A 26,174-nucleotide genomic window follows, 5' to 3' on the forward strand; every position below is an offset into this window, starting at 1 on the left:
CTGGGAAGGGGACAGTTTAGTTCTCCCAGCATCTCCCACTTCCCTCGTGGTCACCATTGCAGTCAGAAGCAAAGTGGACAACCCAGGTCACTGAGCTAGAGACAGAGCGTGACAGCTTGGTGAGTGTGGCGGCTCATCGGGAGGAGGAACTCTCTGCTCTTCAGGAACAGCTGGAACACACCCAGCTCAAGCTGGCCAGTGCACAGGCAAGTGACAGACACCCAGTCGGGCTGATCAGCTGTGGAATCATACTGCCCCAGTGCTAGCGTGGAGGCAGGAGGGGTGGGACTATGACCGGGCTTGAGGCCTTTGGCCTGGTTACAAAGGCATCCATAGCACAGCTGCTAATGCCCACATGTCACCCATGGAGCCCATGAGGGAAAGCAAAGCATCTCGCTCTCGTATGAGAAGGGAGCACCTGGCGTGCTCTCCCCAGGAGTGGGTATAGGCTGCAGGTCCCTCCCCAGAGTCGCCCATGCTCAGCAGCACACACCTGTGGACAAAGTTAAAGTGTGTCTCTCTCTGTCAAGCCAGCTGGCTTGGACCTCATTAGCAACGACTTGAGATGCCAGGAGTCCCAGCTAGGTCACATGTGGATGCTATTCAGGGCTCATTATGGTGTCTGTGGCAGACTCTTTAGCGACAACTTAAATGCCAGGAATCCCAGCTAGATCACAGGTGGAGGCTACTCAGGGCTCATTGTGGGGTCTGTGGCAGACTCATCTCCCTGGACCATTTCTAGGAATCTGTGTGCCAGCTTGCAAAGCAACAACAGAAAACACTTCTGGTGGAGTCCAGGAAGGCTGCGGAGCAGGTGATACGTGAGGCCTTAAGCCAGCTTGAGGAACCCACTCTCATCAGCTGTGCTGGATCTGCAGGTACTCTTCCAGTTGCCTGGCATGTGGGTTACAAATCCTCCCAGCTTGGTGTTATCTGTTGGTGTTGAATCCCATATGAAACTTAGCTCAGGATTCTCAGCCCAGCTGCATGTCAGAATCCCTTAGGGATGCCCAGGCTCTATCCTAAATCAGTTAAATCAGTCGCTCTGGGGCATAGGACCCGGGCAGTAGTATTTTCTAAAGCGCCCAGGTATGATGGCTATTGCTTAGTCAGTGGGTCGCACTGGGAGCAGAAACCTGAAACAATTGTGCAGGTGAACAGGAAGAGGAGCAGACAGTTCCATGTCTCTCTAAGGAGAAAACTGTAGTCTGAATCGAGGCAGGAAGAGGAGGGCCTCTGTGCACAGTAGGTAGGAGCGGGAGTGCACAGGCATGGGGGATCTGGGAGCCCATGAACGTAGCCAGGAACAGATCTCATTACAACTCATTTTAAAGCCAAGATGGCACACTGGCAAAGTGACAAGAGGTCTCATTGAAGGAGGAAGCAGAAGGGAGGAAACAGCTGACGGTCGATTTTATTACCGAGTGGAGAGGTCTTGATTTGATGAAGTGAACAGCAAGGACTGTTACAGCTTATTCAGCCCGAAAGCCATCTATAAAGACGCACAGCATTAGTTACAAACGAGGGAGCATGTCACTTACCTAACTTCAGGAGGGCATGCTAGAAGCGGGCGGCTGGGGCAGGTTCTGAGAAGAGATGTTATGAGCTGGGTTTTGAAAGACAAGGAGAGAAATGAACTGGTGGAGAGAAGGAAAGAGGGAGAGTAATCATAAAAACAGCCAACATTTACTGAGCGTTTCCTATGTGCCAGGCGCTCTATGTGCCTTGGCCCAGTTAATCCTCACAGTGTTGTCATGGGGTGGCCCTGCCATTCCCCTGTTTTCAGATGAGGAAGCAGGCAGGACAGCCCGAGATGACGCAGCCAGGAACGGTAGAGACAGGAGCCATGCCTGGGCTTGGGAGGCTATCCTCTTAAATCCTACACTGCATGGTCTCTGTGGGTCTGTGGTCAGAGGCCCAGCAGCAGGAGTGACTGTTGTGTGCACGGCATGATCATAGACTAGCCCGAGAGAGCCAAAGGTCTGGGCTCAAAAGCAGTGAGACCCAAAGGGCCTTGAAAGGCTTCACAGGAAAGGCTGGTGGTGCAGTTGCCTTGTTCTTGGCTAAGGGACCAAACAGACCCAGAAGCTTTTGAAGCTCTAGTAAGAGAATCATGCACATCACATAGGTACAGTGTAGCCAGCGTTTCCTCCCTTCCCCTAGCTTGGCCTCCCCTGCAGGACTGGGATTGCTCACCAGGTAAGCCACTCCATCAGGTGACTTAACTCACAAGGATGAAGCGGGCTATGAGAAGTCTCCCCCTGACGTTGTCTTGTCTTCCCTCTCGCAGATCACCTTCTCTCCACAGTCAAGTCTGTTTCCAGCTGCATCGAGAAACTGGAAAAAAGCCGAAGCCAGTATCTGGCCTGCCCAGAAGGTAAGAAGGGCAAAGGATAGGTTCTGTCCTTGGTGATGGTTGGGTGGGGTTCAGAAACGGTTGAATATGGAAACAGTGGCAGGTTCCTGTGCACCAAGAAGGGAGTGTGTATAATTCAGAAAGCAGGGCAGAAGGGGGTACGAAAGTGACACCCTCAACCAGGCCTGAGAAACTGTCCTTTCCACCCCTGGCAGATATCGGTGGGCTTCTGCACTCAGTAACACTGCTTGCCCACTTGACCAGTGACACCCTGGCTTATGGCAGTACCACCAGCCTTAGAGCCCCGCCAGAGCCTGCCGACTGTGAGTACCAGGGGAGGGGCATTCATGAAAGTGGGGGGAGCAGGGCCCGACCCCATGGCGCACTCAGGAGAGTGCGGTGCTGGGAGCACGGCGATGCTCCCGCCACGGGTTCGGATCCTATATAGGAATGGCCGGTGCACTCACTGGCTGAGCGCTGGTCACGAAAAAGACCAAAAAAAAAAAAGAAAGTGGGGGGAGCAGAGGGCCTTTAAGAGTCTCTGTCACTTTGCATCTCCAGCATTGGCTGAGGCCTGTAAGCAGTATGGCAGTGAAACCCTCATTTACCTGGCCTCCTTGGAGGAAGAGGGGACCCTCAAGAATGCCGACAGCATGGCCATGAGGAACTGTCTCGACAAGATCAAGGCTATTGGCGAGGTATTTTCAAATATTGTTATCGAGGAAATGTTATTACTGTTCTTGGGTGTGAGTATTGGGGAGTTGCCAGGGGATTAGTGACATTCTAAGCCTGGTCTTTCTGCACCTGCAACATGATTCTAGAGAGTGTTAAAGCTGAAAAATCTGACCTCCTGAAGGGCTTTCCAGCTATGTTTTTAATTGACTGGCTATTGATTGAGAATCTCTGTCATCATCGTCATGTTAGGCAATATATAAGAAGAGTAAGCAGTTTCCCTTTCTCTGAGGATTTTTATCTGGTTGGGCAGGTAACACCTAAACTGAAGATAATGGTGTATTTATTCATTCAATAAAGATGGAGTGAATATGTCCTATATACCAGGAACTGGGTTAGGTGTAGTTACATGTGGACAAATGAGACATAGAAAAGAAAAATAAGATAATCAGCTCTTTCGATACAGTGTGATAAAAGCTGTAATAGAGATCTATTTTAATAATATAGTGCAAGGTAACATTTAATTAATTCCTCAAAGGTGTGGTAATAAGTTCGAAGAAGGAAGGGACCAGGGCCAGTGTTCAGACCCCCCTCATCTCTCATTTGGACTCTAACAACAGCCCCTGATTAGTTTCTTTACCTCTGGCCTCTTTACTCTCTTCCAAAAACAGAGATCTTATTATATCCCTTGTTTGATAATAAAAATCAAACTATGTAGCTTGACATACAAGGACCTTCACTATCTGGCCCTTAATTCACCTCTCTGGGCCCTTCCCACCCACTCCCATCACCTAGCAGTGTTGGTAGCTAGCACCATAGTGCACCTGCTCACCTGTCTGTTGCCTCCCAGATGAGTCCTCAAAGGTCATGACCGTGCCTTGTTCCTATTATATCCCCAGTCTCTGGCATAACACTTGGCAAGTGATAGATACCCAGCAAATGTTCAATTAGTTGAATTTTCACGTGGAAAGATAAAACAGAAAGATGGACTTGATGGGGAGGAAGGTGCATGCTGGGGAGAAGTGGGCGATGAGATGGAGAACCTAGAACATCTGGGCAAAGAAAGATGATGGATGATGGAGAATTGCTGACTGTTTCAGTAGGATGGCGTGATCATACTGATGTTTCGGTATTGTTAAATTGGTGGTGGTGGCGTAAGCAGCTAGCATAGTCTGCCTTTGGCTGCTGCTAGAGCATCTTCCCCAGAATACTGCTGCATTGAGTAAAGTGAAAACTCAGGATGCATGTACAAAGTACGTAGGAGATAAAAAATTACATTAATGAAAGCAAAGCAAAGAGCGGTAGAGAGATCATACGTGGGCTGCCCTGCTGGCAATAGGGCTGTCCAGATATTCAGCTAATCCTCGACATAGAAAATGCTGTATAAAATCTGAAAAAAAAATGAATTGATTGAACTGGCTAAAAATTAAGGAAATTCTGAGAATCAGAAGCCAAAAGAATGCTAGAGTCAGCATTTGTCCTACGGGGTTCACCCATCTCTGGTGGTCTAGAGCTTGGATTTTATTTTTATCTTATTTTATTTTTTGGTGGCTGGCCAGTATGGGGATCCAAACCCTTGACTTTAGAGTTTGGATTTTATGGGCCACATATACAGAGGAGAACAAGAAATAAAACCTAGGACCAAGTAGGATAAAAGATTGAAATGAAGATCCTTCCTCCCAAATAAAGAACCCCGGAGGATCACACCTTGAGTAAATGGGGAAAAAAGCCTACTCTCCAGGAGAGACTTTGTCTCAACCTTGGTTCTGGAAGAAGGAAACGCAGCTTCCTAGGGAATGTCTAAGTGCAAGACACCAAGGGTTCAGGGTCCAAATCTCATACTACATATGTGGCCTAAAAACCCCAAATAGAAAATTGAGTTTAAACTTTAAAGTAGTCAGGTTGTTAGAGACCCAGATATCTGGCAGAAGCAGATCCTAATTTTCTCTGGAGGAATACGCTTTGAACCTTGACCTCAGAGAAGTTTCACAGGTCAAGTCCTAAGGAAGTTCACAATAAATATATTTGCCATGTTTAAAGAACTAAAAAAAGGCATTACAAGTGTGACAAAGGAATAAGATGTTTTCAGAAGTAACAAGACATATTTGAAAAAGAAGCATGGAACTTCTAGAAATGAAAAATATAGTCCTTGAAAGTAACCATTAGTAACTTAGTATATGAGTTCAACAGTAGATTAAAACAGAGCAGAAGAGGGAATTAGTCAACTGGATGACAGAACTGAAGGAATCACACAAAATGTGGCAAATGATTTTTTAAACTGGAATGCAGAGGTGAAGAGATGGAGGGTGGAATGTTTCATCAGATTTCCAGAAGATGCTAGAAAGACCATGTCCTTTTTTTACCTCCATAAGTAATATGTTGTTGGTTTTACGTGTTGTTGACTTTATATAAGTGGGTCATACTGTACGTATCTTCTGCAGCCTTCTTTTGCCCTCACCATTCTGTGTGAGTCATCAGTGAGGACACGGTCAAGTTCACCGTTCTGTAGTATTCCACTGTGTGACTACAGCTTAATCTATCTCTCTGTTCTCTTGTTGATGGACATTTGGGTTATTTCCAGTTTAGACAATTACAAATATGTTTCTATGATCATTCTTGTACATATCTCTACATATCTCTTGATACACATATGGAAGTGTTTCTCTAGGGTATACCTAGGAATAGAATCTCTAGATTATGGGTGAACTACACACATAGAATGTTGAGTGAAAAATAAGGTCATGGAAAAATACACACAAATACGATTCCTTTTATTTATTTTTGGGGGGGTGCAGCTGGCCAGTGTGGGGATTTGAACCCTTGACCTTATCAGCACCATGCTCTAACCAACTGTGCTAACCAGCCAGCCCTCCTTTTTTTTTAAAAAAAACAAAAGCCGTAACACTTTCCTCAAGCTCTCATTGCCTCCCACTCTGATTCCTTTTATGTAAAGACCAAAAGATTCAAACTTAACAATGTATTGTTTAGGGATGCATCCGTACATGGTTAAACAAATAAGACATGATAATTACTCTCATGAATTCTCTGTTTATCTGGGGGTGGAAAGTAGGGAGAAAGGGAGATAAAGTCAGGACAGAATAAAGGGGATTCCAAAGGTATTGATAATGTTTCTTAAGCTATTCCTTAGGTTGGGTGATGGATAACATGGGTCTTTATTCTCATTCTTTAAACCACTCATATATATTTTATACTGTAATATGTGTAACATGTAATGTTTTTAAAACTATGAATTTTGCCATCAGTCAGACCTGAGTTCAAATCTCTGCTCTACCATCTGTCAGCAGCATACCTGTGGTCAGGACACGTTACCTCTCTGAGCTTTGGTTTCCCATCTGTACAACAGGACTAGTAACTACCTCATATGATTGCTGTGGAAGCAGAGTTAAATAAGGGTCAGACTGATTGGAAGATATCATCTGAATTTGAAAAAGTTTTAAAAATACCTGCCATGGACCAAATGTGATGACATAATGCAGCACGGGGTTAGGGTCCAAGTGGCTGCAGCTGAATGGCTGCCTGGGGCTAGGCAGCGACAGCATCTTGGACAGAGGTGGGTCTGAGCAAGTGTGGAGGAAGGAGCATGAAGTTCAAGAGTTCATGTCATAGTGAGTTCCAAATGCGGTCTGTGAAAGCCCTCTCCACAGCTTGCAGGAGGTGCTCTGCGGTGGGAGAGCACTACCTCTGCCACCAAGTCAGGGTTACAGGTCTGCAAAAAGAGAAGAGAGAGCAGCTCAAAGGGTCATTTCAGCCTTGTGATGCTGTTCACAGGAGCTCCTGCCCAGGGGCCTGGACATCAAACAGGAGGAGCTGGGGGACCTGGTGGACAAGGAGATGGCTGCCACTTCAGCTGCCATTGAGGCTGCCACAGCCAGGATAGAGGTACGGAAGCTCCCGCAGGATCTCCCAGAGCAACGCTCCTGCACCTGCCCTTAGGCAATATTGCCCATTAGACATATTGCAGTCATCCATTAAGGCTGCAGAAGCCCCTTGTAAAGGAAACCAAAACCCAGATTCACTGGCATCTCTGAGGGACAGAAATGAGAAGTCCCTCATTGAAGGAAGGTGGGCAGTTTCCTCAGGGATCAGATACTTTGGTGTCAGACCACCAAGTTCAAATTCCATACCAAGCACTTATTAGTTATATAACTCCATTAAGTTACATCCACCTTGCTAAGATTCAGATTCTACTTCCATATGATGGCAAGAATCATAATAACTACCCCAGAAGGAATGTTGTAAGAGATAAATGAGATAGTGCACGTTTATCTCTGCTCCAGGCACTCAGTAAATCAGTGGCACCCCAATCAGTGGTAACAATTCTCCCAGAAAAAGCTGAGTGGGCAACACTGGGAAGGCCACATACTGCTTCTTTGGTGGAAGTCTCAAGCTGCCCACCATGTGTGAACACCTGCCCCTAGGACCTGGTAGCAGATGCCTCTCTCAGCAGGGGCTGTGGTTCTGCACATATCAGCCTGGATGCCAGAACGTCAAGGCGCTCATGGGCTATAGAGCCAGCCTGCTGTGGCTGCGTCCCACCCGAATAGATTGGAGGTCTGGATTTTTTTCCTGACTCTTGCAAGGATGTGGATGGGGACTTCCAGATTCAGATTTCTCAGCTACCACAGGATATTGGATTCAAAACATAGTAGGACATCAGTGGATTCTCAGTACTCGTGACATATTTAGAAACCATACTTCCTTTTAACAGGAGATGCTCAGCAAATCCCGAGCGGGAGACACGGGAGTCAAATTGGAGGTGAATGAAAGGTCAGTCTGAGCAGCTCGGAGCACCTGGGTGAGCAGGATCAGTCTTCCTTGCACTGGATTATAGTTTGCACACCCACTGGGGAGTTAGAACATTAGCAGCCACAGGGAAGAGCTGAGTCCATGTAATTGTTGATGGCAATATTAACGATGATGGTAATTAGAGAAAAAGAAGCCCCAGGAATCATGACTTAACTATTCCTTATGAACAAGTCTTTTCCCTCTCTTGCCTTCCCTTTAGGGTTTCACCCTGGAGGATTCCAGCAATGTCTGAGCTTTCCTTGCCTCTTTCCATTCTAAGTTTGCCTTTAAGAGTGAAAAAGAGACTTTTTTTTCCCCAGGATCCTTGGTTCCTGCACCAGCCTAATGCAGACTATTCAGGTCCTGATTGTGGCCTCCAAGGACCTCCAGAGAGAGATCGTGGAGAGCGGCAGGGTGAGTGTGGGCCCATGGACCGGAGAAGAGACATCGACTATGGATTCCCACCTCACAGAGGGGCTCATCCACGTTCACTGAAATCCAGTTATGCAGCCATCTCCTTCTTTGTGTCCACCTGAGGGCGCAGCTGCCACTCCTGTGCAAGTCAGCAGACACTGTGGGAAGAAATTTGGTCCCTGCCAGGTCCCCAGAGGGCAGCTGGAGCTTCCACCTCCAGCTCCCTTTCCCTAGGCGATGTTGATGGAGCTTAAGGTGGAAACCCCATTTACATTGCAAGGCTGGGCCCTCTGAGGAGGAAGTGAGGACTTTTGCAGACTGGGCAGGTCCAAAGAGCAGACCTAGCATCGACTTTTCATGGGGACTTTGCCATGTCTGTTCCCAACAGCAGAGTCAGCTCACTATCAGCCTCATGTCCAGTATGCAGCTGCAGCTTAGGAGGCACAGGTCCAGGGATGGGGTTATGAGCCTGAAAACCATCCTAGAAAGAAAGTAGCCATATCTGCTTTGATGGTGCTTTTTATCAGTCTGTGAGGTAATGTTTTCTGTTCCTAAAATAGAAAGACAGACTGAACAAGGAATATTTGCAGATTCTCAGACCATCAGACACTTCCAAAGCATAAAAACATTTTTTAAATCCAAGTAGAAATAATTCTTTAAATTGTTCACTGTGTATCCTCCTCTTTTGACAAATGATGGAGAGCAGCTGGACTCCCCTGCAATCAATCCTAACTTATTCGTGTATGAACATATATATATTCTTTTATCTATAATATAGAAACATTGTGATATAATAGAAATGCTACAGGCTTTGGAGTCAGAAAAGCCTAAGATTTACTTCCATTTATTTCCTGCATGACCTAGGAAAAAGTAAAAGTATTTTTGCTTCTCTGATCTTAGTTTTCTTATTGGTAGAATGGGAATAGTAATGTTCACCTCTCAGAGTTACCATGAAGACTATATGGGGTAATATATATGGAAGCGACCTGGCACATAGTAGGCACTCAATAAAAGATAGTTATTACTGTTTTTTACTTCCCTAGGGTACAGCATCCCCTAAAGAGTTTTATGCCAAGAACTCTCGGTGGACGGAAGGACTCATCTCAGCTTCTAAAGCTGTGGGCTGGGGAGCTACTGTCATGGTGTAAGTGTCTGCAGGTCCCAAGGCTCCTCCTTCCTGACTCCCATTCCATTGATCTACCCCAGAGAATAGCTAGGGTGAAAAACCTAGACATGAACTATTGATAAGGAAGTCAGTAGTACTCAAAGTTTGCAAGGGAACCCAAGTCTCCTGGGACCACCCAGGGGCAGGGCAGACAGGCAAGCTGTCCTCCCGTCCAGCCAGAGTGATAGGGTATTCTGGAAGTGGGATCATGATAGGTTGTGGCTGTCTCAGACCCAGTTCATCGTGTCCTTTCCTATCAGGGATGCAGCTGATCTGGTGGTACAAGGCAGAGGGAAATTTGAGGAGCTAATGGTGTGTTCGCATGAAATTGCTGCTAGTACAGCCCAGCTTGTGGCTGCATCCAAGGTAGGACCCGTGCTGGACCCTCTAGGACATTGTGAGGCCTAGCTAGGTTAGACAGTACATGGAGGATGAACTGGCCCCAAGAACAGATGATGTATCCAGGTTCCAGGTAGGTTGGGTTCCAAACAAAGATTCCGCCTCTTAACGGTCCCATATCACCCTCTAGAAGCTTTCATCTGTCAGCAGGGAGACCCTCTACCCAGCTTACCACATGAACTCTGTACTTCCGTTACAAGTGGCCTCTCATAGTCCCAGCTGTGCCAACCTCCGATTAGCAATCCTGGCATTGAAGAAGCACTCAAATAAGTAGCAGGTTACCTGGCTTGACCCAGATCCCACAGCCAGTGTCTGCACCTCCTCATTAGTCTCCATGTCTGAACCAGTGCTCCAACTAATCCTCATGCAAGGCTTGTGACCAAGGTCCTTTCACGGGTTTGACGGCACCCCAGCAAGTGTTCTTTATTCATCCTGATTTCTTGTTGTCCCAGATTGGTCTCCACAACTGGGACAGTTTATCCAAATAAGTGATAGAGTTCTGGGCCACCAAGCAACAATACCAGGAATAACTTTTTATGTTATAGATATGCCAGGAGCCAACCCTGTAGGCAGCAGTTTTAGAGAAGTTGATTGGTGACTGCAGCAGCTCATGTGTATTTGTCAAGAACCATCAGACCAACTATTTCGTTCAGTCCTTGCTGCTCTAGGTGTTGTGTGAACCTGTCTGCTTTGTCCTGACAGGTGAAAGCTGATAAGGACAGCCCCAACCTAGCCCAGCTGCAGCAGGCCTCTCGGAGAGTGAACCACGCCACTGCTGGGGTCGTGGCCTCCACCATTTCCGGCAAATCACAGATTGAGGAGACAGGTAGCCTTTCAGAAGTGATGCTTTTCTGATCCACCCCATTTAGTCGTTCTTTCCATTCTTTCCCACAATCCCAGCTTCCCACAGTTCTGTTTCTAAAGTCTAGTTTTTCATCTGTTTATATTCATATTTATTATTTTCTCCTAAGGTGGGACACCACATGGGCATGCTGTTTACATCAGTACAGTGACAGGCCCTTAAGTAGATTTGCCATTTAGCTGTTTCTCTGAATTCAAGAAATAGCTCTATGGGCCTGGTTGCCTCTGGGAAGGTCTGATCCTGGTTACCTGGTAACCTCCTCATCCTTTCTTGCTCTCCATCCCTCAGTTGCTTCCATGCACATGTTGGCAAATGGCATGCCAAGCATTTCAGCAGAGCATTGGCCTGGGCTGCCTCTCAGGCGAGAGCCAGCCAGGGATAGCATTTGACAAGACCTTCTTATTTCCGTCTTTGCAGACAATATGGACTTCTCAAGCATGACACTGACGCAGATCAAACGCCAAGAGATGGATTCCCAGGTAGGAGCTCCATCTTTGAGTCTAGACAGTCTCTGTTGCCCAGATATCAACCCCAAATATTACTCCCATGGAGAGAAGCCAAAGAGAGAGAGAGAGAGACTTGGGGAGAAATGAGCAGAGATGCACCTACTAGCCCAAGATTGAACGTAAATCATGCTGGAAGTAACAGTAGAGGTGGAGAGAGGTGATTCATAAAGGTCAGAATCTTAACTCTTGCCTACTAGGCTTGGACTAGTGTTCCTCTGACAGTACCAGGGACCTCCCAGCAGTCCACAAACTGTTTAGTCGTCTTACTGTAGACAGTTTTTTAAATCTTCTGATGTGAATTAATTGTGTACGACTTTAGTTTAAAACAAAATCAATTCACTGTTAGTTCCTCAGAGGCAGTGCCGTTTCTCTCTGTTGCTCTCTTATGCCATGCAAGATAGGAATCGGTGGGATCCGGAAAACATCTGACATCCTTGTTCTAGAATGATCGGTCATTGGTCTTGGAGTAAAATCCAGACTGTGATTGTTAAGCTCACTCAGCATCTTTAGGAAAAGGCATGTGGCCAAATTTCTGTCTTAATATTGACAGGATTGTCTTGCTTAGTGGTCTCATCCAGTCCTGCTTGACTTTAAGTACCATCTGTGTGCTGGTAAATTCCAAATTTTTCTCTCTATCCATATCCAACTGCCTACTTGGTATCTCCACTTCATGCCCAATAAGTATGTCAAATTTGACATGTCTGAAATAGCCTCTTGGTGTCCGTCATACCCAACTCTGTCCCTCCCTCATTTTCTCCATCTCAGTAAATGGCACCCCCACCACCCATCTGGGTGCTGAACCCCAAACATAGGAGTCATCCGTGGTGCCTGTCTTTCCCTCACCCTCCACATCCAATCCACCAGCAAGTCTGGTCAATTCTAATCTCCAAAACACACCATTGTCTGTCTCCTGAAGTGCTGCAAAACACCTATAATGTACGTGAGTGTTTGCTTCAGAATAATCCTGTGTCAGGGTCAGGTGGTGGGGAGAATAGCAAAGAGCATTGCTGAGGTTAGTCTGCTGCGAGTCGACGCTGGAGGAGCCAGAGAAAGGTACGTGGTGGGTCACTGTGCTCCTCTCCATCCTTCTGTAGTTGTTTCCCATTTTCCTTAATGAGAAATTTAAAAACAGAAAAGGAGCCACTTCACTGGATCTAGTTGCTCCCACTTTTGGCCGTCTACATTTATCCTCCACATAATATTTTTTAAAACATAAATGACAACATGTCACCTCCCGGCTTAAATCCTTCCCTTTGCACAAAGAAGCAAAATGACGGGCCGAGCCCGTGGCGCACTCGGTAGAGTGCTGCGCTGGGAGCGCGGCAACGCTCCCGCTGCGGGTTCGGATCCTACATAGGAATGACCGGTGCACTCATTGGCTGAGTGCCAGTCACGAAAAAAAAAAAAAAAAAAAAAATGACACCTACCTCCTCTCACGGCCCTCTCCCTCTCACACAGGGTTCCTTCGTTCTCCCAGCACCACAAGCGCATTCCTGCTTTACAGCCTTTGCTCCTCTGCCTGGGATATTCTTCCCAGTTCTCTGAACAACTCCATGAGCAACTCTGAGCTCTTACGGCCATTTAGGTTTCGGCTTGAAAGTGACGTCCTGAGAGTAGCCTTTGTTGACCACCCTTATTCTTTATCACATCACCCTGTGTCATTTCCTTTACAATCTGATCTTTTCTTGTTCATTGGTTTATCTTTTCCCCCCTACAAGGTAAGCAGAGACCTCATCTATCTGTTGGCCACTATGTCTCCAGCACCTTTAACAGAGCCTGGGGTACATATGGGTGCTCAGCAAATGTTTCTTGAATTAAAACATTAATTAATCAGAAGTAGAGCTAGTCAAGATCACACCTTTCTTTAGTAAGACTGTTGTGCCTTCTTCTGGAAAAATAATAGCTCTAGGTTGTACCAATACCTCAGAGACACCAGAACCATCATATCTGGTTCCTACTTGAACTTCCAGGGAGCTGGGATTGAAAAAGGGGCACAACTAGTTTGGAACCCACCAGATAGGTGTGCTAAATAGTAGACTTGTATTCAGATAGCGACTTATTAGAGACTTATCCAAAGCCTTTGGTTTTAAAGCATCATCCATGTCCAGGAGAGGATCACAGTGAGAAAAACGTAAGAGCCACTGGGGTAGATGCATGAGCAAGATGATGGGGAGATGAGAGCACACAGGTGAAACTGAGGACTGGATGGCTATGAAAACAGGCTGCAAAATACAGAAGAAGGAAACCAGAATGCAGAGGAAAAGGGTTAAGTCAAAATAAGACTGTTGTCGGCAAGCTGATCAAAAGAACATTGCACCCACCTTCCCCACAGGTGAGGGTGCTGGAGCTAGAGAATGAGCTGCAGAAGGAGCGTCAGAAGCTGGGGGAGCTCCGAAAGAAGCACTACGAGCTCGCCGGCGTCGCTGAGGGCTGGGAGGAAGGTGAGCGGCTCTGCGGCACGGCCAGTGGGCCCTTCCCACAACACAGCGCGGGAGCCCTCGGCTCAGCCCCTTCCTCCTACCACTCTCCTCTCCTGTGGAGCCTGTTTTCTCTTCAGTCATAAATGACCTTTAAGCCTAAAATTGGGGTAGCCTGTAGTGACTTGAAAGCTTTTGCTGACCAAGGGACTCTAGGCTCACTCACTCCCGTCCCCTGCAGGCCCACTGGCCTGGATGGCTCCCCAGGAGTTTACATTCATCAATAGGACTGAATTGTGAATGGGTAACGGTCAGTGGGGATCTGTCAGGCAAGGCCAGTGAATTTCCAGGTTCTGACTGTCCAGAGTCAGCCATGGGCAACAACGGCCAAGGGATTGAGGGTTCAGGAGCTGAGAAGTGGGGTGCATGGCAGCAATACTTGGCCCGCCAGCCCACACACACTGTCACCCACAGTCTGCATGCACTTTCCCGCATGTCCCAAGTGGCCAACTTGATCACAGCCATGACTGTTGATTCTTGTTGGACTTGACCCACTCTGGGAACCAACCATAAATAGATCCTGATCCGTTCTAGACAGTGAACTCAGGGAACAGATGGTCACACTATAGTTATGATTATAATGTATTCTAGAGCCCAACACAGTGGCAGTTTTTGTGGGTTAAATGAATGAGTGCATGCAGGAAGTATGCTATATAAGTTATCATTTTCTTTTAGGAACAGAAGCATCTCCACCTACACTGCAAGAAGCAGTAACCGAAAAGGAATAGAGCCAAACCAACGCCCCATATGTCAGTGTAAATCCTTGTTACCCATCTACATGTTTGTTATTTCCCCAGCCACGGACCAAATCCTTGCAGTCCCCATGGCAGCCGCACCACTCCCAATGACCAGTGCTGAGAAGCAGCATGACCCTTACAAAGACTCCCTCCACAGTGACACGCTTCCTGCCTGAACCCCCGCCTCTTCTTTCCCTGCCTCCCTAGTGTCCAGGCTGACTTGTGTTGCCCATGAGCAAGCCCAGGTCCAAAGAGGAGGGAGGACAGGGCCACCCAACAGAGGACCTCCATCCAGTCCCACCTACTGTTTGACCCCTCAACAATGGGTGTCCTTATTAGAGGGGCCTCTTGTTGTTGAGAGCTTGGAGTGGGGAGATCTTACGCATTTTCTCTTCTGTTTTCTTCTCAGTCTTTCCCGTTTCATCATTTGCACAAACTTGTGAGCATCAGAGGGCTTGTGGATTCCAAACCAGAACACTAGCCTGGCCTGTGCACAGCAGAAGGACAGCAGGAGTGTCCTGGCTGAGAATACTGAGGCAGTCCCCCCTCTATTTGCAATTCTGTGGATTCCCGCTGCTTCTTACGGTGGTTGGTTGGGCTTTTTGGTTTTATTTTTTAAAGTTTCACTCACATAGCCAACTCTCTCGAAGGGCATGGCCCTGGAGCTCTGAGTCCTCTGGTGCCCACAGCATGGCTGTCCCTGCCACGGTGCTGCTCAAGCTTCCCTTGGTGCTCACCTCAGCCTCATGCCCTGCCACCCACGGCCACTCTCCAGGGTGGGTGGAGCTGCTGAGTAATAGCTTTCCTCAAAGGCAGAAGCGGAGCGAGTGCCTTTCCTTCCTAAAGCTGGAGCCCAGCTGAAAGCCTCTGGCCATCTTCACATGTGAGAGGGCAACTGAAAGAGGAGAGAGGTGGGTGCACCCAGCCCAGGTCTTCAGGGGACACCTTGCTTAGGAACTCCTATGACCAGGCTCAGAAACCTTATCCCATGCTTGAACGGAGCTGGTGAGAGTCACAACACTGCTTGCCCTGGAGCGAACTGTCCATGCAACGTCACGTGGACCACCGTCCTTCACACCTAGGCAGGGCCCGAAGAGGGAGTGTGTGAGGGGTTTCTAATTCCTTTCTCCACGTGTCTGCCTTGACATCCTCTTGAATCTGAGGAAGACAGTTCCATATTCTACCTACGACAGGCCCAGAAGATCAGACACACTTGTTCCCACAATAGAACACTGTGCTTGGTTTGGTGCCCTTAATATTTATTACTAACCTCCTTTAAGCAGCAGCAGCCCGTAAAAAGACACTTGGAGCAATCGGGATTTAACGTGTGACTATGGCATGGCTTGCACTGTTGCCCCGCCATGTAGGCCTTCAAGATCACAACAAGGCCCAGATGCCATCCCTGGACTGTTACTGGCCTGGGTCCCAAAGCAAGCAGGTTCCTCAAAGCATCTGGGTCAGGGAAGACAAGAAAGGGGAACCACCGGCTCTGACTCCTTCCAGCCACACATGGTTCCAGGGCACATGAGGACAGAGGGCACACGCACAGCCTCCTAGAGACCAGCAGCCTGACAGCACTTTGCCACTTCCAAATGGACCCCAGCATTTAAGTGACCTTCCAATCTTGGAAAACAATGTCTTCCTTCTTTATCTGTAGCAACTCATAGGTAGTAGCTGTCTGTCCCAAGGACCTGTCTGTCCCAAAGGAACATGGCTAAGTTTTGCTACATGACAGGTTGTGAGACTTCTGTTTGATCACTGTGAATAAGCCCTCCTCTTCCTAACCCACCCCCCCGACTTCCTCTCTGTACAGTTTCTAAGTGGGACACTCAGAAATCTGTCTCCCAGGAACTCAGATTACCTTACTCAGATGTGTGACCTCCGTACTAGGCTAAGGAGGTATCAGCAGTAGAAATTGGGCAGTCTTATGTTTAATGCTTCTTTGTGCTCAGTGTTTTTCCATTCTGAGGCTCAGTTGTGCCAGGTAAGCCAGTCAGTGTGTTCTCAGTGTGGTCAGCATGTCCTCACTTCTGGAGTCATGGCCATTCACACTCATGCTACAATTGCCGTGCAGGGGGAATCTAGTATATTGGGCCAGATTAAGATTCTCTGAATAACACTGCCTCTAAAAGGAAGCCACAGAAATTTTGAAAATCTTTTTGGTCTTAACCTGTATAATAAAACGGTTTAGAAAGCACTTAAACAGGAGCACAGGCTAATTCAGTCTTAACGCTAGGAAATACCTGTCAGATTTAGTGTAATTACTTTCCTAATAGCTCAGATTAGAAACTAGTCCATTCTCTAGCCAAAATCCAACTGTCCTATTTTGGCTATTCTGAAAATGAGTGCGTTATACTTGGTGTGAAATGCCTTTGATTAAAACAAGAATCACATCTTAGAGCTAAAAATGAACCTCACAGCCTTTTAAATGAGTCACTGAGCGTCATTAGTGGCTGAAGTCTCATGGGTGAGTGTAAATGGGTCATAATAAGGTAGGACAGTTCAGGATTGATAAGAGGTTGAAATACAGCTGCATCTGTTATTTAATTTTGTTATACAGTGCTCTAATACCTCTAGAGTAAGGATATTTGTATATGCAATAAGAAAAAAGAAGAAAAGACCTACCTTTGTGGGGTTATTTTGTGTCTGAGTAAGGAGTTTGAATGAGACTGTAATTTAGATTGTTTGCTGATTCTGCTGCCCACAGATCCCCCTAGGATCCCACCTGAATATGAGTTCTTAACCCAGTGGCTGGAAGAACCAAACACTATCCAGAGCATCCTTTCTTGGAATCATTTCAGCCACCAAATCGGACACATACGTTTATACCAGGCAGCACAGGGATCCCAAGTACATGTCTTTTCAGTCAGGTTAGTTTGCTTTAGCCTCTGGCCCCTGAAGAGGAACTGGTTTTCTGCTTGCACCTGGGAAGTTCTCACTTCTTGACCAACTCCTTCATCTAGAGGGGTTTCCTGGCTCCACTTTACCTTAGTCTTTAACAGCTAGTAAATGTCTTGCTACCTTCTACCACCTTTCCAAATCTCTGGAAATCCTTCCTGCCAGTGAAAGCCTTCGGTCCCCACATTGGCCTTCCAAGCAGACTGGCTCTGCCCTCTCTTTGCCATCCTTGGTCCTCCAGAGACCATGCTACCTGTAGCATAGATAACCACCACCAGGAGCCTGCCAGCCAGCAGCACAGCAAGCCAGACCAGTTGCTAACTGCTCAATTCCTTTGTCTCCCAGGTTCAGGCCAAATATAGGGTCAGTAACACACAGCAGTGTGGCAACACCTCTCACCCTGGGAGCCAAAGCAGCAGGAAACAATGGTTAGACGTCATTGGGTTCAATTCTGAGAGGAGATTTTTCCAGACATGTCTTTCAGGTGACCCTCAACTACCTCAGGTTTGAAGCCCCTAAATTAAGCTGATTACCACTCATAGGGACAAACCGAGGGGTTCGGTTAAATCTTGGTGATAACAAATTTGTCTCAAACTTATAACAAACTCTTTCACATCTAGGTTTGCAGGGATAGGGTTGGGTTTTTCTTTTTTTTTTTTTTTTTTTTCCCTCACCTTTTCCCCAATTTCCTGTTAGAATAGTTCCTATAAATTTCATTTTTCACTGAGTGCCTACCTTCCCAGGGCAGGTAGCCACTGGCTTTTGTTTCCTTCCAACAATACTTTTATTATGCTATTAAGACCTTTTTTGTATAATACATTGCATCTGTGTTTTCAATTTTTCAAATAAATATTTCAGCCTGGCAATAGAGAGTAGTGGTGATAACCGACCAAGCAAAGTGGCTGTGAGGTCAACATTCCAGTGAAAAGCCTGCATCTGGAAACTGAGGTTCATGGAGTGCACTTAGCTCTGTGCCTTTTGGAATATGGCTGAGAAACATTAGTTTGCACTTAAGCATATTCCATCCTCTTTGTGCACATCCTGTCTGTGGGAACGGTCAAACAAAGTGCCGAAGTGGTCAATACTGTGGTTTATCTAGAAGGCCACGTCTCTGCATAAAATCCAGGGGCTCGGGCTGTGGCTGCTTCCTCTGCATCCCTGAGATACAAATATAACCTGTCGCCTTAAAATTGGATGTGACTAATTCTGCTTAGGGAGCGAAGCTGCTAATTATAAAAGGATTAAGAGCAAGTCAGCTGCAGCTACCAGAAGATTTGCAGAGGAAGCTGGTAGAATGGGGCCTGAGTTGCATGGTGACCTTTCCACAGCAAGATTGGCTGCAACCTAATGCTGCCAGTGTGTGAAGCCAAGAGAAGCCACAGGGGAGAGATGCAGATAGGGAAGGGCTGGGATTGGTCCGCAGAACTGGGCAAATGATTCAAGTAGAGAGAGAACGAGGCGAGTAATCAGACGCTAGAGTCTGTAGCTAAGGAGGTCAAAGAACCAGGAAGACGAGAAGGAACGTAGTGTTGAAACTGCCCAGCAGGCAGGTGATCTGGATAAATACGGAAGACGGGGACCATTGCCTACAGGTGGGCTTTTCTGCTCCCTGAAGCAAAATGCCAAAGTGAGCCTGCTCCCTTTGAAGCACCACAGATAGAAGGGACAGTTCTTGGTCACAGCTGTCATGCAGATCATGCCCAGGCCATAAGTGTGAAGCTTAGACATGCAGAAAGCCAGGGAGCAGGACTGCTTTGGGGGCCTTTTGCTTCAGACTGCTTTCATCAAAATTTTCTATGTGCCCCTCTGGGGCCTGGGTCTAGCCTGGGCCAGCAGTGCCATCCAGACTGAGCCTTTCTCCCCTTCCAGGTGCATTCTAGCCCTTGACACTCCCCCCACCTGCACATGGCCTTGACCAGGTGTCCCAGAGACTCTGGTACTCACACCTGAGGGGTCTTCCTAGAGTCCTGTTGCCAGGCCCTAGTTCTAGGCCAGCACAGGATTAGGAGGAATTGTAAGATCATACCCCCAGAACATGCTAACATGCCATTAAAAAGGGGGTGGGGGGTAGGGTTTATACAGATGGGCCAAATTGGCCTGGGCCCGGTGGGGGGGGGCAGGGAAGGGTGATGCATGGGTCTGCCAAAGTGAAAAGGAACAAAGGGTTGAAATGGGCAATGGGAGGATAGCCTAGGTGTTGCCTAAGCTAAGTCAGAGCCAGACTGCACAGCTGTGATTTAAAACCAGCCAGTCAATCTTGCTCATCCTGCTTCTTCTTAGTCTCTAGCATGTTTACTGATGTGTGGGAGACCTTTAAACAGAGTGAATGAATGAATTCCCTTTTACACTGCATTCTTAGTATACACAGATTTTATGCATCCATTCATTGTGCAAGCACTGAAATTTTCAAAGATAAAGGTTTTATGTTCCCTGTCATCAAAAATTGCACTCATTTATTCTCATTGTTATCAAATGTCTACTGTATCAGACACTGGAAAAAGAGCAAAAATAGACAGGCCAGAAAGACATGTAAAAGGCAAAATGGACAGGCTTTGGCTTAGATAGAGGGGTACCAGAGGGAGATTTCAAGGAGGGCCTCCAGGTTTCTGGCTTGTGGAACTGGAGAGAGAGAATGCCAGAAGAGGGCCGGGCTCAGCATAAATACGGTATTCTCAGTTGAGCTGCCTTTGAGACAGCCATACAAAGATGCTGAGGGAGCCCAGGGGTGATGGGAATTTGATGGTAACTGAAACCATAGCTAAGAGGGAAAGATTGTGGGAAAAGGAGAGGGTCCGGAGTGGAGCCCTGAGGAGTTTTGGCTTTTAAAATAGCCAAGTACAGGAGGTTAAACTCACCAAGGACCTTAAAAAGTATAGCTTGAAACGTAAGAAGAAAATCTGGAGAATGTGGTATTTGAAAACCAAGGAAGGACAGTGTTTCAAGGAGTGAAACATGAGATAGTGTCAAGTACTGCTTGCAACTGAGTGCACGTCACAAGCAAATGCTACAGGGCTGTGGAAATCATTCTCAAATAGAATGAGCAGGAAAGTCTGCATTTGGTCTGTCACTGATCGCAAAAGGATAGGTCTGATTTCAACAGGTAGAAATGAGGGAAGAAAAAGATACATCAGGTGGGGGAAAATGCTGCAAAAGAGATAAATATGAGCAAGTTTAGAAGGTCTATGCTGTACTCTGGTTTGGTGAAAGCATAGAATACGTGAGCAGATAAAGCTGAAAAGGTAAGTCGTGGCCAACCTAAAGACAATTTTGAATACCAGGCTGTCTTGGTCAGTTCAGGCTGCTATAACAAAAATACCATAGACTGGGTGGTTTAAACAGCAAACATTTATTTCTCAGTTCTGGAGGCTGGGGAGTCCAAGATCAATGTAGGTGGCAGCCAATTCGGTTCCTGCTGAGGGTCCTCTTCCTGGCTTGCAGATAGACACCTTGCTCTATTCTGCCTTGGTGGAGAAAGTGATCATCTCATGTTTCATAAGTGCACTAATCCTATTCATTTGGGCTCCACCTCCCAAAGGCCCCACCTCCAAATAACATCATTGGGGATTAGGGCTTCAACATATGAACTTTGGGGGGACACAAACATTCAGTGCATAGCACAGGCCAAGAAGGTTTTATTTAGTTCCATAGGGAGTAGAGAGATGCATCTCACCACCTCCATGTGTTCATTAGTCAGACTGACCCAGGTGAAAATACTTTTTTTTTTTTTTTTTGTGACTGGTAATGGGATCGTAACCCTTGGCTTGGTGTCGTCCGCACCGCACTCAGCCAGTGAGCACACCGGCCATCCCTATATAGGATCCAAACCCGCGGTCTCGGTGCTACCAAGCACCGCTGCGCTCCCAGCAGCTCACTCCCCAGCGCCGCACTCTCCCGAGTGAGCCACGGGGTCAGCCCTCAAGGGAAGTGTTTTTAAGGAGAAAAAACTGACACACGTTTAAAAGCTAAAAGGAAGTCAGAGGTGGTAGAGAAGGAAGTATGACGGAAAAAGAAGAATGCTGATGCGGATTCCTTCCTTCCATGAATCCTTATTCTGTCTGCTGTGTTTAAGGCACAAGGGAGACAGTGTTAGGGACATCCCACCATCCTGGAGCTTGCAGTCTGGTGGGGCAGCTGACACCGAGCAAGTGGGATGCATATCCCAAAGGGTGCAGGAAAAGGTGGATACAAGGGAACTAATACATTCAAGGAGGTCAGGGGAAGCTTTTGTGAGGAAATGACATTTAAGCTGTAATGTGAAGAATAAAAGTTGGCAGGGGGAAGAGTAAGGAAAAGAATATTCCAGGCAAAGCTGACTGTAGTGAAAGAGGGCTCGGCACACTGAATGACAAAAGCCCACGCCAGTTGACAGTGACCAAATTAAGGGCCAAATTGTAGAAAGCTTTGAATGCCCTTTGAAAGATTTGGGACTTTATTCTCTGGATTTCAAGCAGGGATGTGATAGAACACCAGCTACCACTTCCTCTCATCCAAATAGCCTTAATGGCCTCCTAAATCTACCTGATATCTACCCCTGCCAAGACGTCCTTGTACTGCAGCTGGAGTAATCATCTCCAAAGTTAAATCTGATCTTGTCACTCTCTCTCTCCTTCCTTGAAACGTTTCAATGGTTTCCTATTGCTTTTTTTTCCCTTTTAATGTAGGTGAGTCACATGACATAAAATTGATCATTTTAAAGTGTACAATTCAGTGGCATTTAGTACATTCACGTTATTGTGCAACCACCACCTCTATTTAGTTAGAAAACATTTTCATCACCCCAAAAGAAAACCCCACACTGATTAAGCAGTCACTTCCTATTCAGCCCTACCCTCTGCTCCTGGAAACCACCAATTTCTTTCCTGTCTCTATGGAGATATACAACAGATGGCATTATAAACCAATGAGGAGATTATGGAATATCTAAACACAAAAAACATTAAAGTTTTAATGCACACATCTATATTTAGGTGTGTACAAAAATAAAATTTATGATAGTAATTGCTTCTAGGGAAAGTGGGAGGGGGGATGGCATTGGAGAGAGGTACATACCCCAAAGGAAATTTCATTTTTATCTGGACTGGTTTTGTTTTTGTTTCATTTAAAAGATTTGGGGAAAAAGATTTGAAAGGGATATGACAAAATGTCAATATTTGTTTACTCTGGGTGGTGGATTATTTTATATCTGTTATTTTCATACATTCTATATTTCACATCTTTCTTAAAAAGATGTATACAAAGAAATACAGATGCAAAGTAGATGTAGGTGAGATCATTTACATAAAGTAAAATGGAATGGAGTTGAAAGTTTGTGGCAGACTATAGGAAGTTTGGGGGAAATGTTGTAGGTAATATGACAGCAAGTCCACAGAGATAAATAAGAATTTCCAGTCCACACTAGGAGCGCAATGCCATTAGAGAGAATGCCAGTTGTCAAGGAGTGACAGCATGGTTCTTTGCTTTTCAGCAGCCATGTTTGGAATCTCTACAGCCAGACTGGACAAAACATGTGGCCTGGTTTAGCAAGAGATGGAGATTGGCAAAAAGGGCAAAGTGAAAAATCACTAGGGTGAGTGTTGAAATGATTGGTCATAAGATTCAAGCTATTTGGAGACAGAAGCTGCTGGTTACAGCGAAAGGGATTTACAGGCTAAACTGAGAAGGAAAAGTGTATTTGAAGTGCTAAAGAAAAAAATTATTCAATAACACTTGTTGAAGACAGTAAGGAAGACTTTATGAAAGGGCAGACTATAGAGACAGCTAGAGGGTCCACTGCAATGTGACCTTGCAGTGGGGCAGAGATGTTGGGCTCAGTTCCAAATATAGCATGAGAAAGTGGGAATTTATAGCCCAGAAGCAGTGTGGGGATCAGTGGATGGAAAATTACTAAGGGTGATTCTGGCTAAACCGACCTAACAGGATTCCAGCTGAAGACAGGCGAAGGTGATCACCAGTGCGATGGTGGAGGATGAGGAACCTGATCAGATATGAGGGTGATCAGACACTAAACTGACTTAGCAGGATTCTTGTCAAAATTAATTTGTGCAAGACTCAGAGGAGCCTGAGTAGAATTTGGTCAAGGAGAGAATCTTTGTCAGAATAGAACTGGAGGAATATGACCTATTCCCAATAAAACGAAGGCACAGGAGAGATGGCAGATCAGAGTTTGCAGTAGGAGAGGAATTTCAGAATTCGAGACCCACCAAAACGGCTCTTCTTTACTGCTTTGAACTAGTGAAACAGGTTTTAGCGGTTCGATTTTGGCAAACCCCAAACCCGTGACAGAAAGATTGTCAAAGAAACCCCTCAGCAGATGTAAAAAAAAAAAAAAAAAAATGCCTCTTGGGTTTAATTCCAATCTAAACGTGGAGTTTTCTAGGCAGTCTTTAAAACGAACTGAGTAACTGTCGAAGAACAAAACCAACCAACCCATAGTGGGAAATCTCCGACCGTGTGCAGGTGCTCTGTTCCTGAACGTTCCAGAAAAACCTGACACCAGCAAGGGTGAGATCTGAGCAGAAATTGGGGCTCTCAGAGAGCCACAGCCTTGGAGGAACTCACTACCCCAAGAAGCGTAGGCTACCTGCGCCCGAGTGAAATCCCCTGGCCGAGCCACAAATGACGCCCTCTTCCCGCCCTCTGCCTAAGACTCTGGGGGTCAGGCCGGAGGCAGGAAGCCGCCTAGCCTCGTTGCCCGGCAACCGGCGCCTCTAGGCCTCTCGCAGGAGTCGCCCTCAGTGACGCACCCGCGCGGTGCATGTCGGGACCACGAGGTTTGTGCCTGCCCGGGGCCCTTGCGCCCTTCGGAACTGCGAGCTGGGCTGGCCCAGAAGGCTGGGGACAGATTCTGGCGGCCCAAACTGGGGCAAATCAGGCCCTCACAGACCACAGCCTCCAGGGCTGGACGGTTGCTGCGGCCGTGCCCGGGCCTTCGTCTTCCGGGGCCCCGCCTGGATGCCGCGCGATTGGGTATGTCTCTTCCTCGTCCTTGGACCCTCTAGGCCTCTCCCGTCCCACACGTTCGGCTCTGGGCATGTCGCCAGTGACTTCTGTCGCAGATGCAGTGGTGGACACCGAGTGTTCTGTGTCTGGGTTTTGGCAAGCACGTCACAGTTAAAAACGCAGTGCCAGCGCGTAGTGAGTGTGTAGTGTTTGATGGTTAGCAGTCGCTCCAGCGGCCTTTGCCTTTCTTGTCCCTGGTTCCTGTGCTCCTGCTCTCTTGGGTCCAGGGTGCTGCTTCCTCGGTGATACTCAGTCTTTGATCTCTGCATGGTTCCCTTCCTTGGTCCTGGCTCCTCCATTCAGCACCATGTCTCAGTCCTCCAGGATTCTGTTTCTGTTCTAGGCACACTTTGAACAGATGCTGGTCTTTTACACCATCTTCTCAGTCAAGGTTGTTTAGATGGCTCCTAGATGCTCTTGTCTAACAGAAGTGTCTTCTAAGTTCAAGGACTGCCTTTTCATACCTCAGACTCCATTTAAATCCGAAGTCATGGTATTCACTTCCTCTCACAACCTTCCACCTCCTGTGTGTTCACTAACTAAATTCGCCAATCAGTAAGGCACGAAACTGACATTTGACTCTCAACCACTTTCAGCCCCATGATTCTGTGAGGTTCCAGGTCCTCTACAGCTATCTCCATCATTCTGTTCTTTGCGTTCTCACTGCTCTCCTCCTGCCCTTCCATCTATATCTTGAGTATTAACTGGACTATTGCAGCAGTCTTCTCTTTGGTCCTTCTGCTTGCCGTCTCTTTTTGCCATCATTCAGTCTAGCCATTCTTATGAGAATAGTCTTCCTAAAGCATAGATCTAACTGCTCAGAAACTTTCAGCAGCTCCCAATTCTCAAAATAGAGGCTTAATTCATTAGAATGGCATTCAAGCTCTAGATCCATGGCTTTCAAGATGGGAGAGATGCATCATGAGTTCAAAGGGGAGAGAAGAGGGAAGAAGCTGAATTGGAGATTTTTGGCCTTCCTATGTCAATCATTGATTTTATCTCTTTCCTATTGTGCTTCTATTTGAAAAAAATCGGTTACACTTTTAAAGAGAAAAAAGTCTGAAAACCACTGCAGTAAATGATCCAACCTACACTATTTTTTGTCCATAACTCCCACTATTTACCTATCCAACAAAGTCTTCTTTCATTCTAATATTAGAACATATCACTTTCATTCAAAAATATTTACTGGTCATCAACTATTTGCCTGGAACTCTTAAGCACTGGGGAGAAAGCAGTGAACTAAAGACCTTACCCTGGTGGAATAAAGCAGTGAACTAAAGATCTTACCCTCGTGGAGTTTGCACTTTATTGAGGGAAGAGATAGTTACTAAAATATATGCGTCAGATGGTAACAATTACTATGGGGAAAAATAAAAGAGATTGTCTTGGGAGTAGGAAGTTATTATTTTTTATAAGGTGGTCAGGGAAGCCCTCACTGATAAAATACCTAAGCATAGAGCTGAAGGAAGTGAAGGTGAGTCACACTTAACTCCAAAGGAAGAGCATTCCAGGTAGGAATATGCACAGTGTGTTTAAAAGAGCAAGGAAACCAGTGAGGCTGGAGCAAAGTAGGCAAGGGCAAGAGTGGAAAGACATGGGGTCCAAGAGGTAGTAGGGAGTCATATCACATCAGGCCTTTTGGGGATTGCAGGGACTGACTTTTCCTCTGAAGATGGGAATCTTAGCAGGTTGAACAGAGGAATAACAAGGATTGACTTAATGTTTTTAAAAAGATCACTGGCTGCTGTGTTGAGACTACTCCATAGGAGAACTATGATAAAAACAGGACGCCTAGTTACAAGACAATACTCCAAGCTAGGGAAGCCAGTGGTTTGGATGAGGGAAGTAGCAGCAGGTAGAAGTGGTCACATGCAGAAATT

At 46.5% G+C, this 26,174-nt stretch overlaps 1 protein-coding gene across 2 annotated transcripts in view; it reads left to right on the forward strand.

Annotated features, from left to right (window-relative positions):
- HIP1 (huntingtin interacting protein 1) overlaps positions 1-18,294 on the forward strand; it is a 160,101-nt gene extending 141,807 nt beyond the window's left edge. The window contains exons 18-32 of one of the 2 annotated variants that reach the window (XM_063089744.1): positions 63-206; positions 743-878; positions 2,291-2,377; positions 2,572-2,679; positions 2,918-3,054; positions 6,818-6,928; positions 7,758-7,816; positions 8,155-8,248; positions 9,292-9,392; positions 9,674-9,779; positions 10,515-10,638; positions 11,092-11,153; positions 13,513-13,621; positions 14,333-14,412; positions 14,804-18,294. In XM_063089744.1, coding sequence (XP_062945814.1) covers positions 63-206; positions 743-878; positions 2,291-2,377; positions 2,572-2,679; positions 2,918-3,054; positions 6,818-6,928; positions 7,758-7,816; positions 8,155-8,248; positions 9,292-9,392; positions 9,674-9,779; positions 10,515-10,638; positions 11,092-11,153; positions 13,513-13,621; positions 14,333-14,385 — 1,431 coding nt within the window. In that variant the 3' untranslated portion in view covers positions 14,386-14,412; positions 14,804-18,294. The remainder of the gene's footprint in view (positions 1-62; positions 207-742; positions 879-2,290; positions 2,378-2,571; positions 2,680-2,917; positions 3,055-6,817; positions 6,929-7,757; positions 7,817-8,154; positions 8,249-9,291; positions 9,393-9,673; positions 9,780-10,514; positions 10,639-11,091; positions 11,154-13,512; positions 13,622-14,332; positions 14,413-14,803) is intronic. The other variant, XM_063089743.1, reaches the window with a different exon arrangement.
- The last annotated feature ends 7,880 nt before the right edge of the window (positions 18,295-26,174 follow it).

The sequence above is a fragment of the Cynocephalus volans genome, chromosome 3 (genome assembly GCF_027409185.1).
Source record: "Cynocephalus volans isolate mCynVol1 chromosome 3, mCynVol1.pri, whole genome shotgun sequence".
Taxonomy (NCBI): Eukaryota; Metazoa; Chordata; class Mammalia; order Dermoptera; family Cynocephalidae; genus Cynocephalus; species Cynocephalus volans.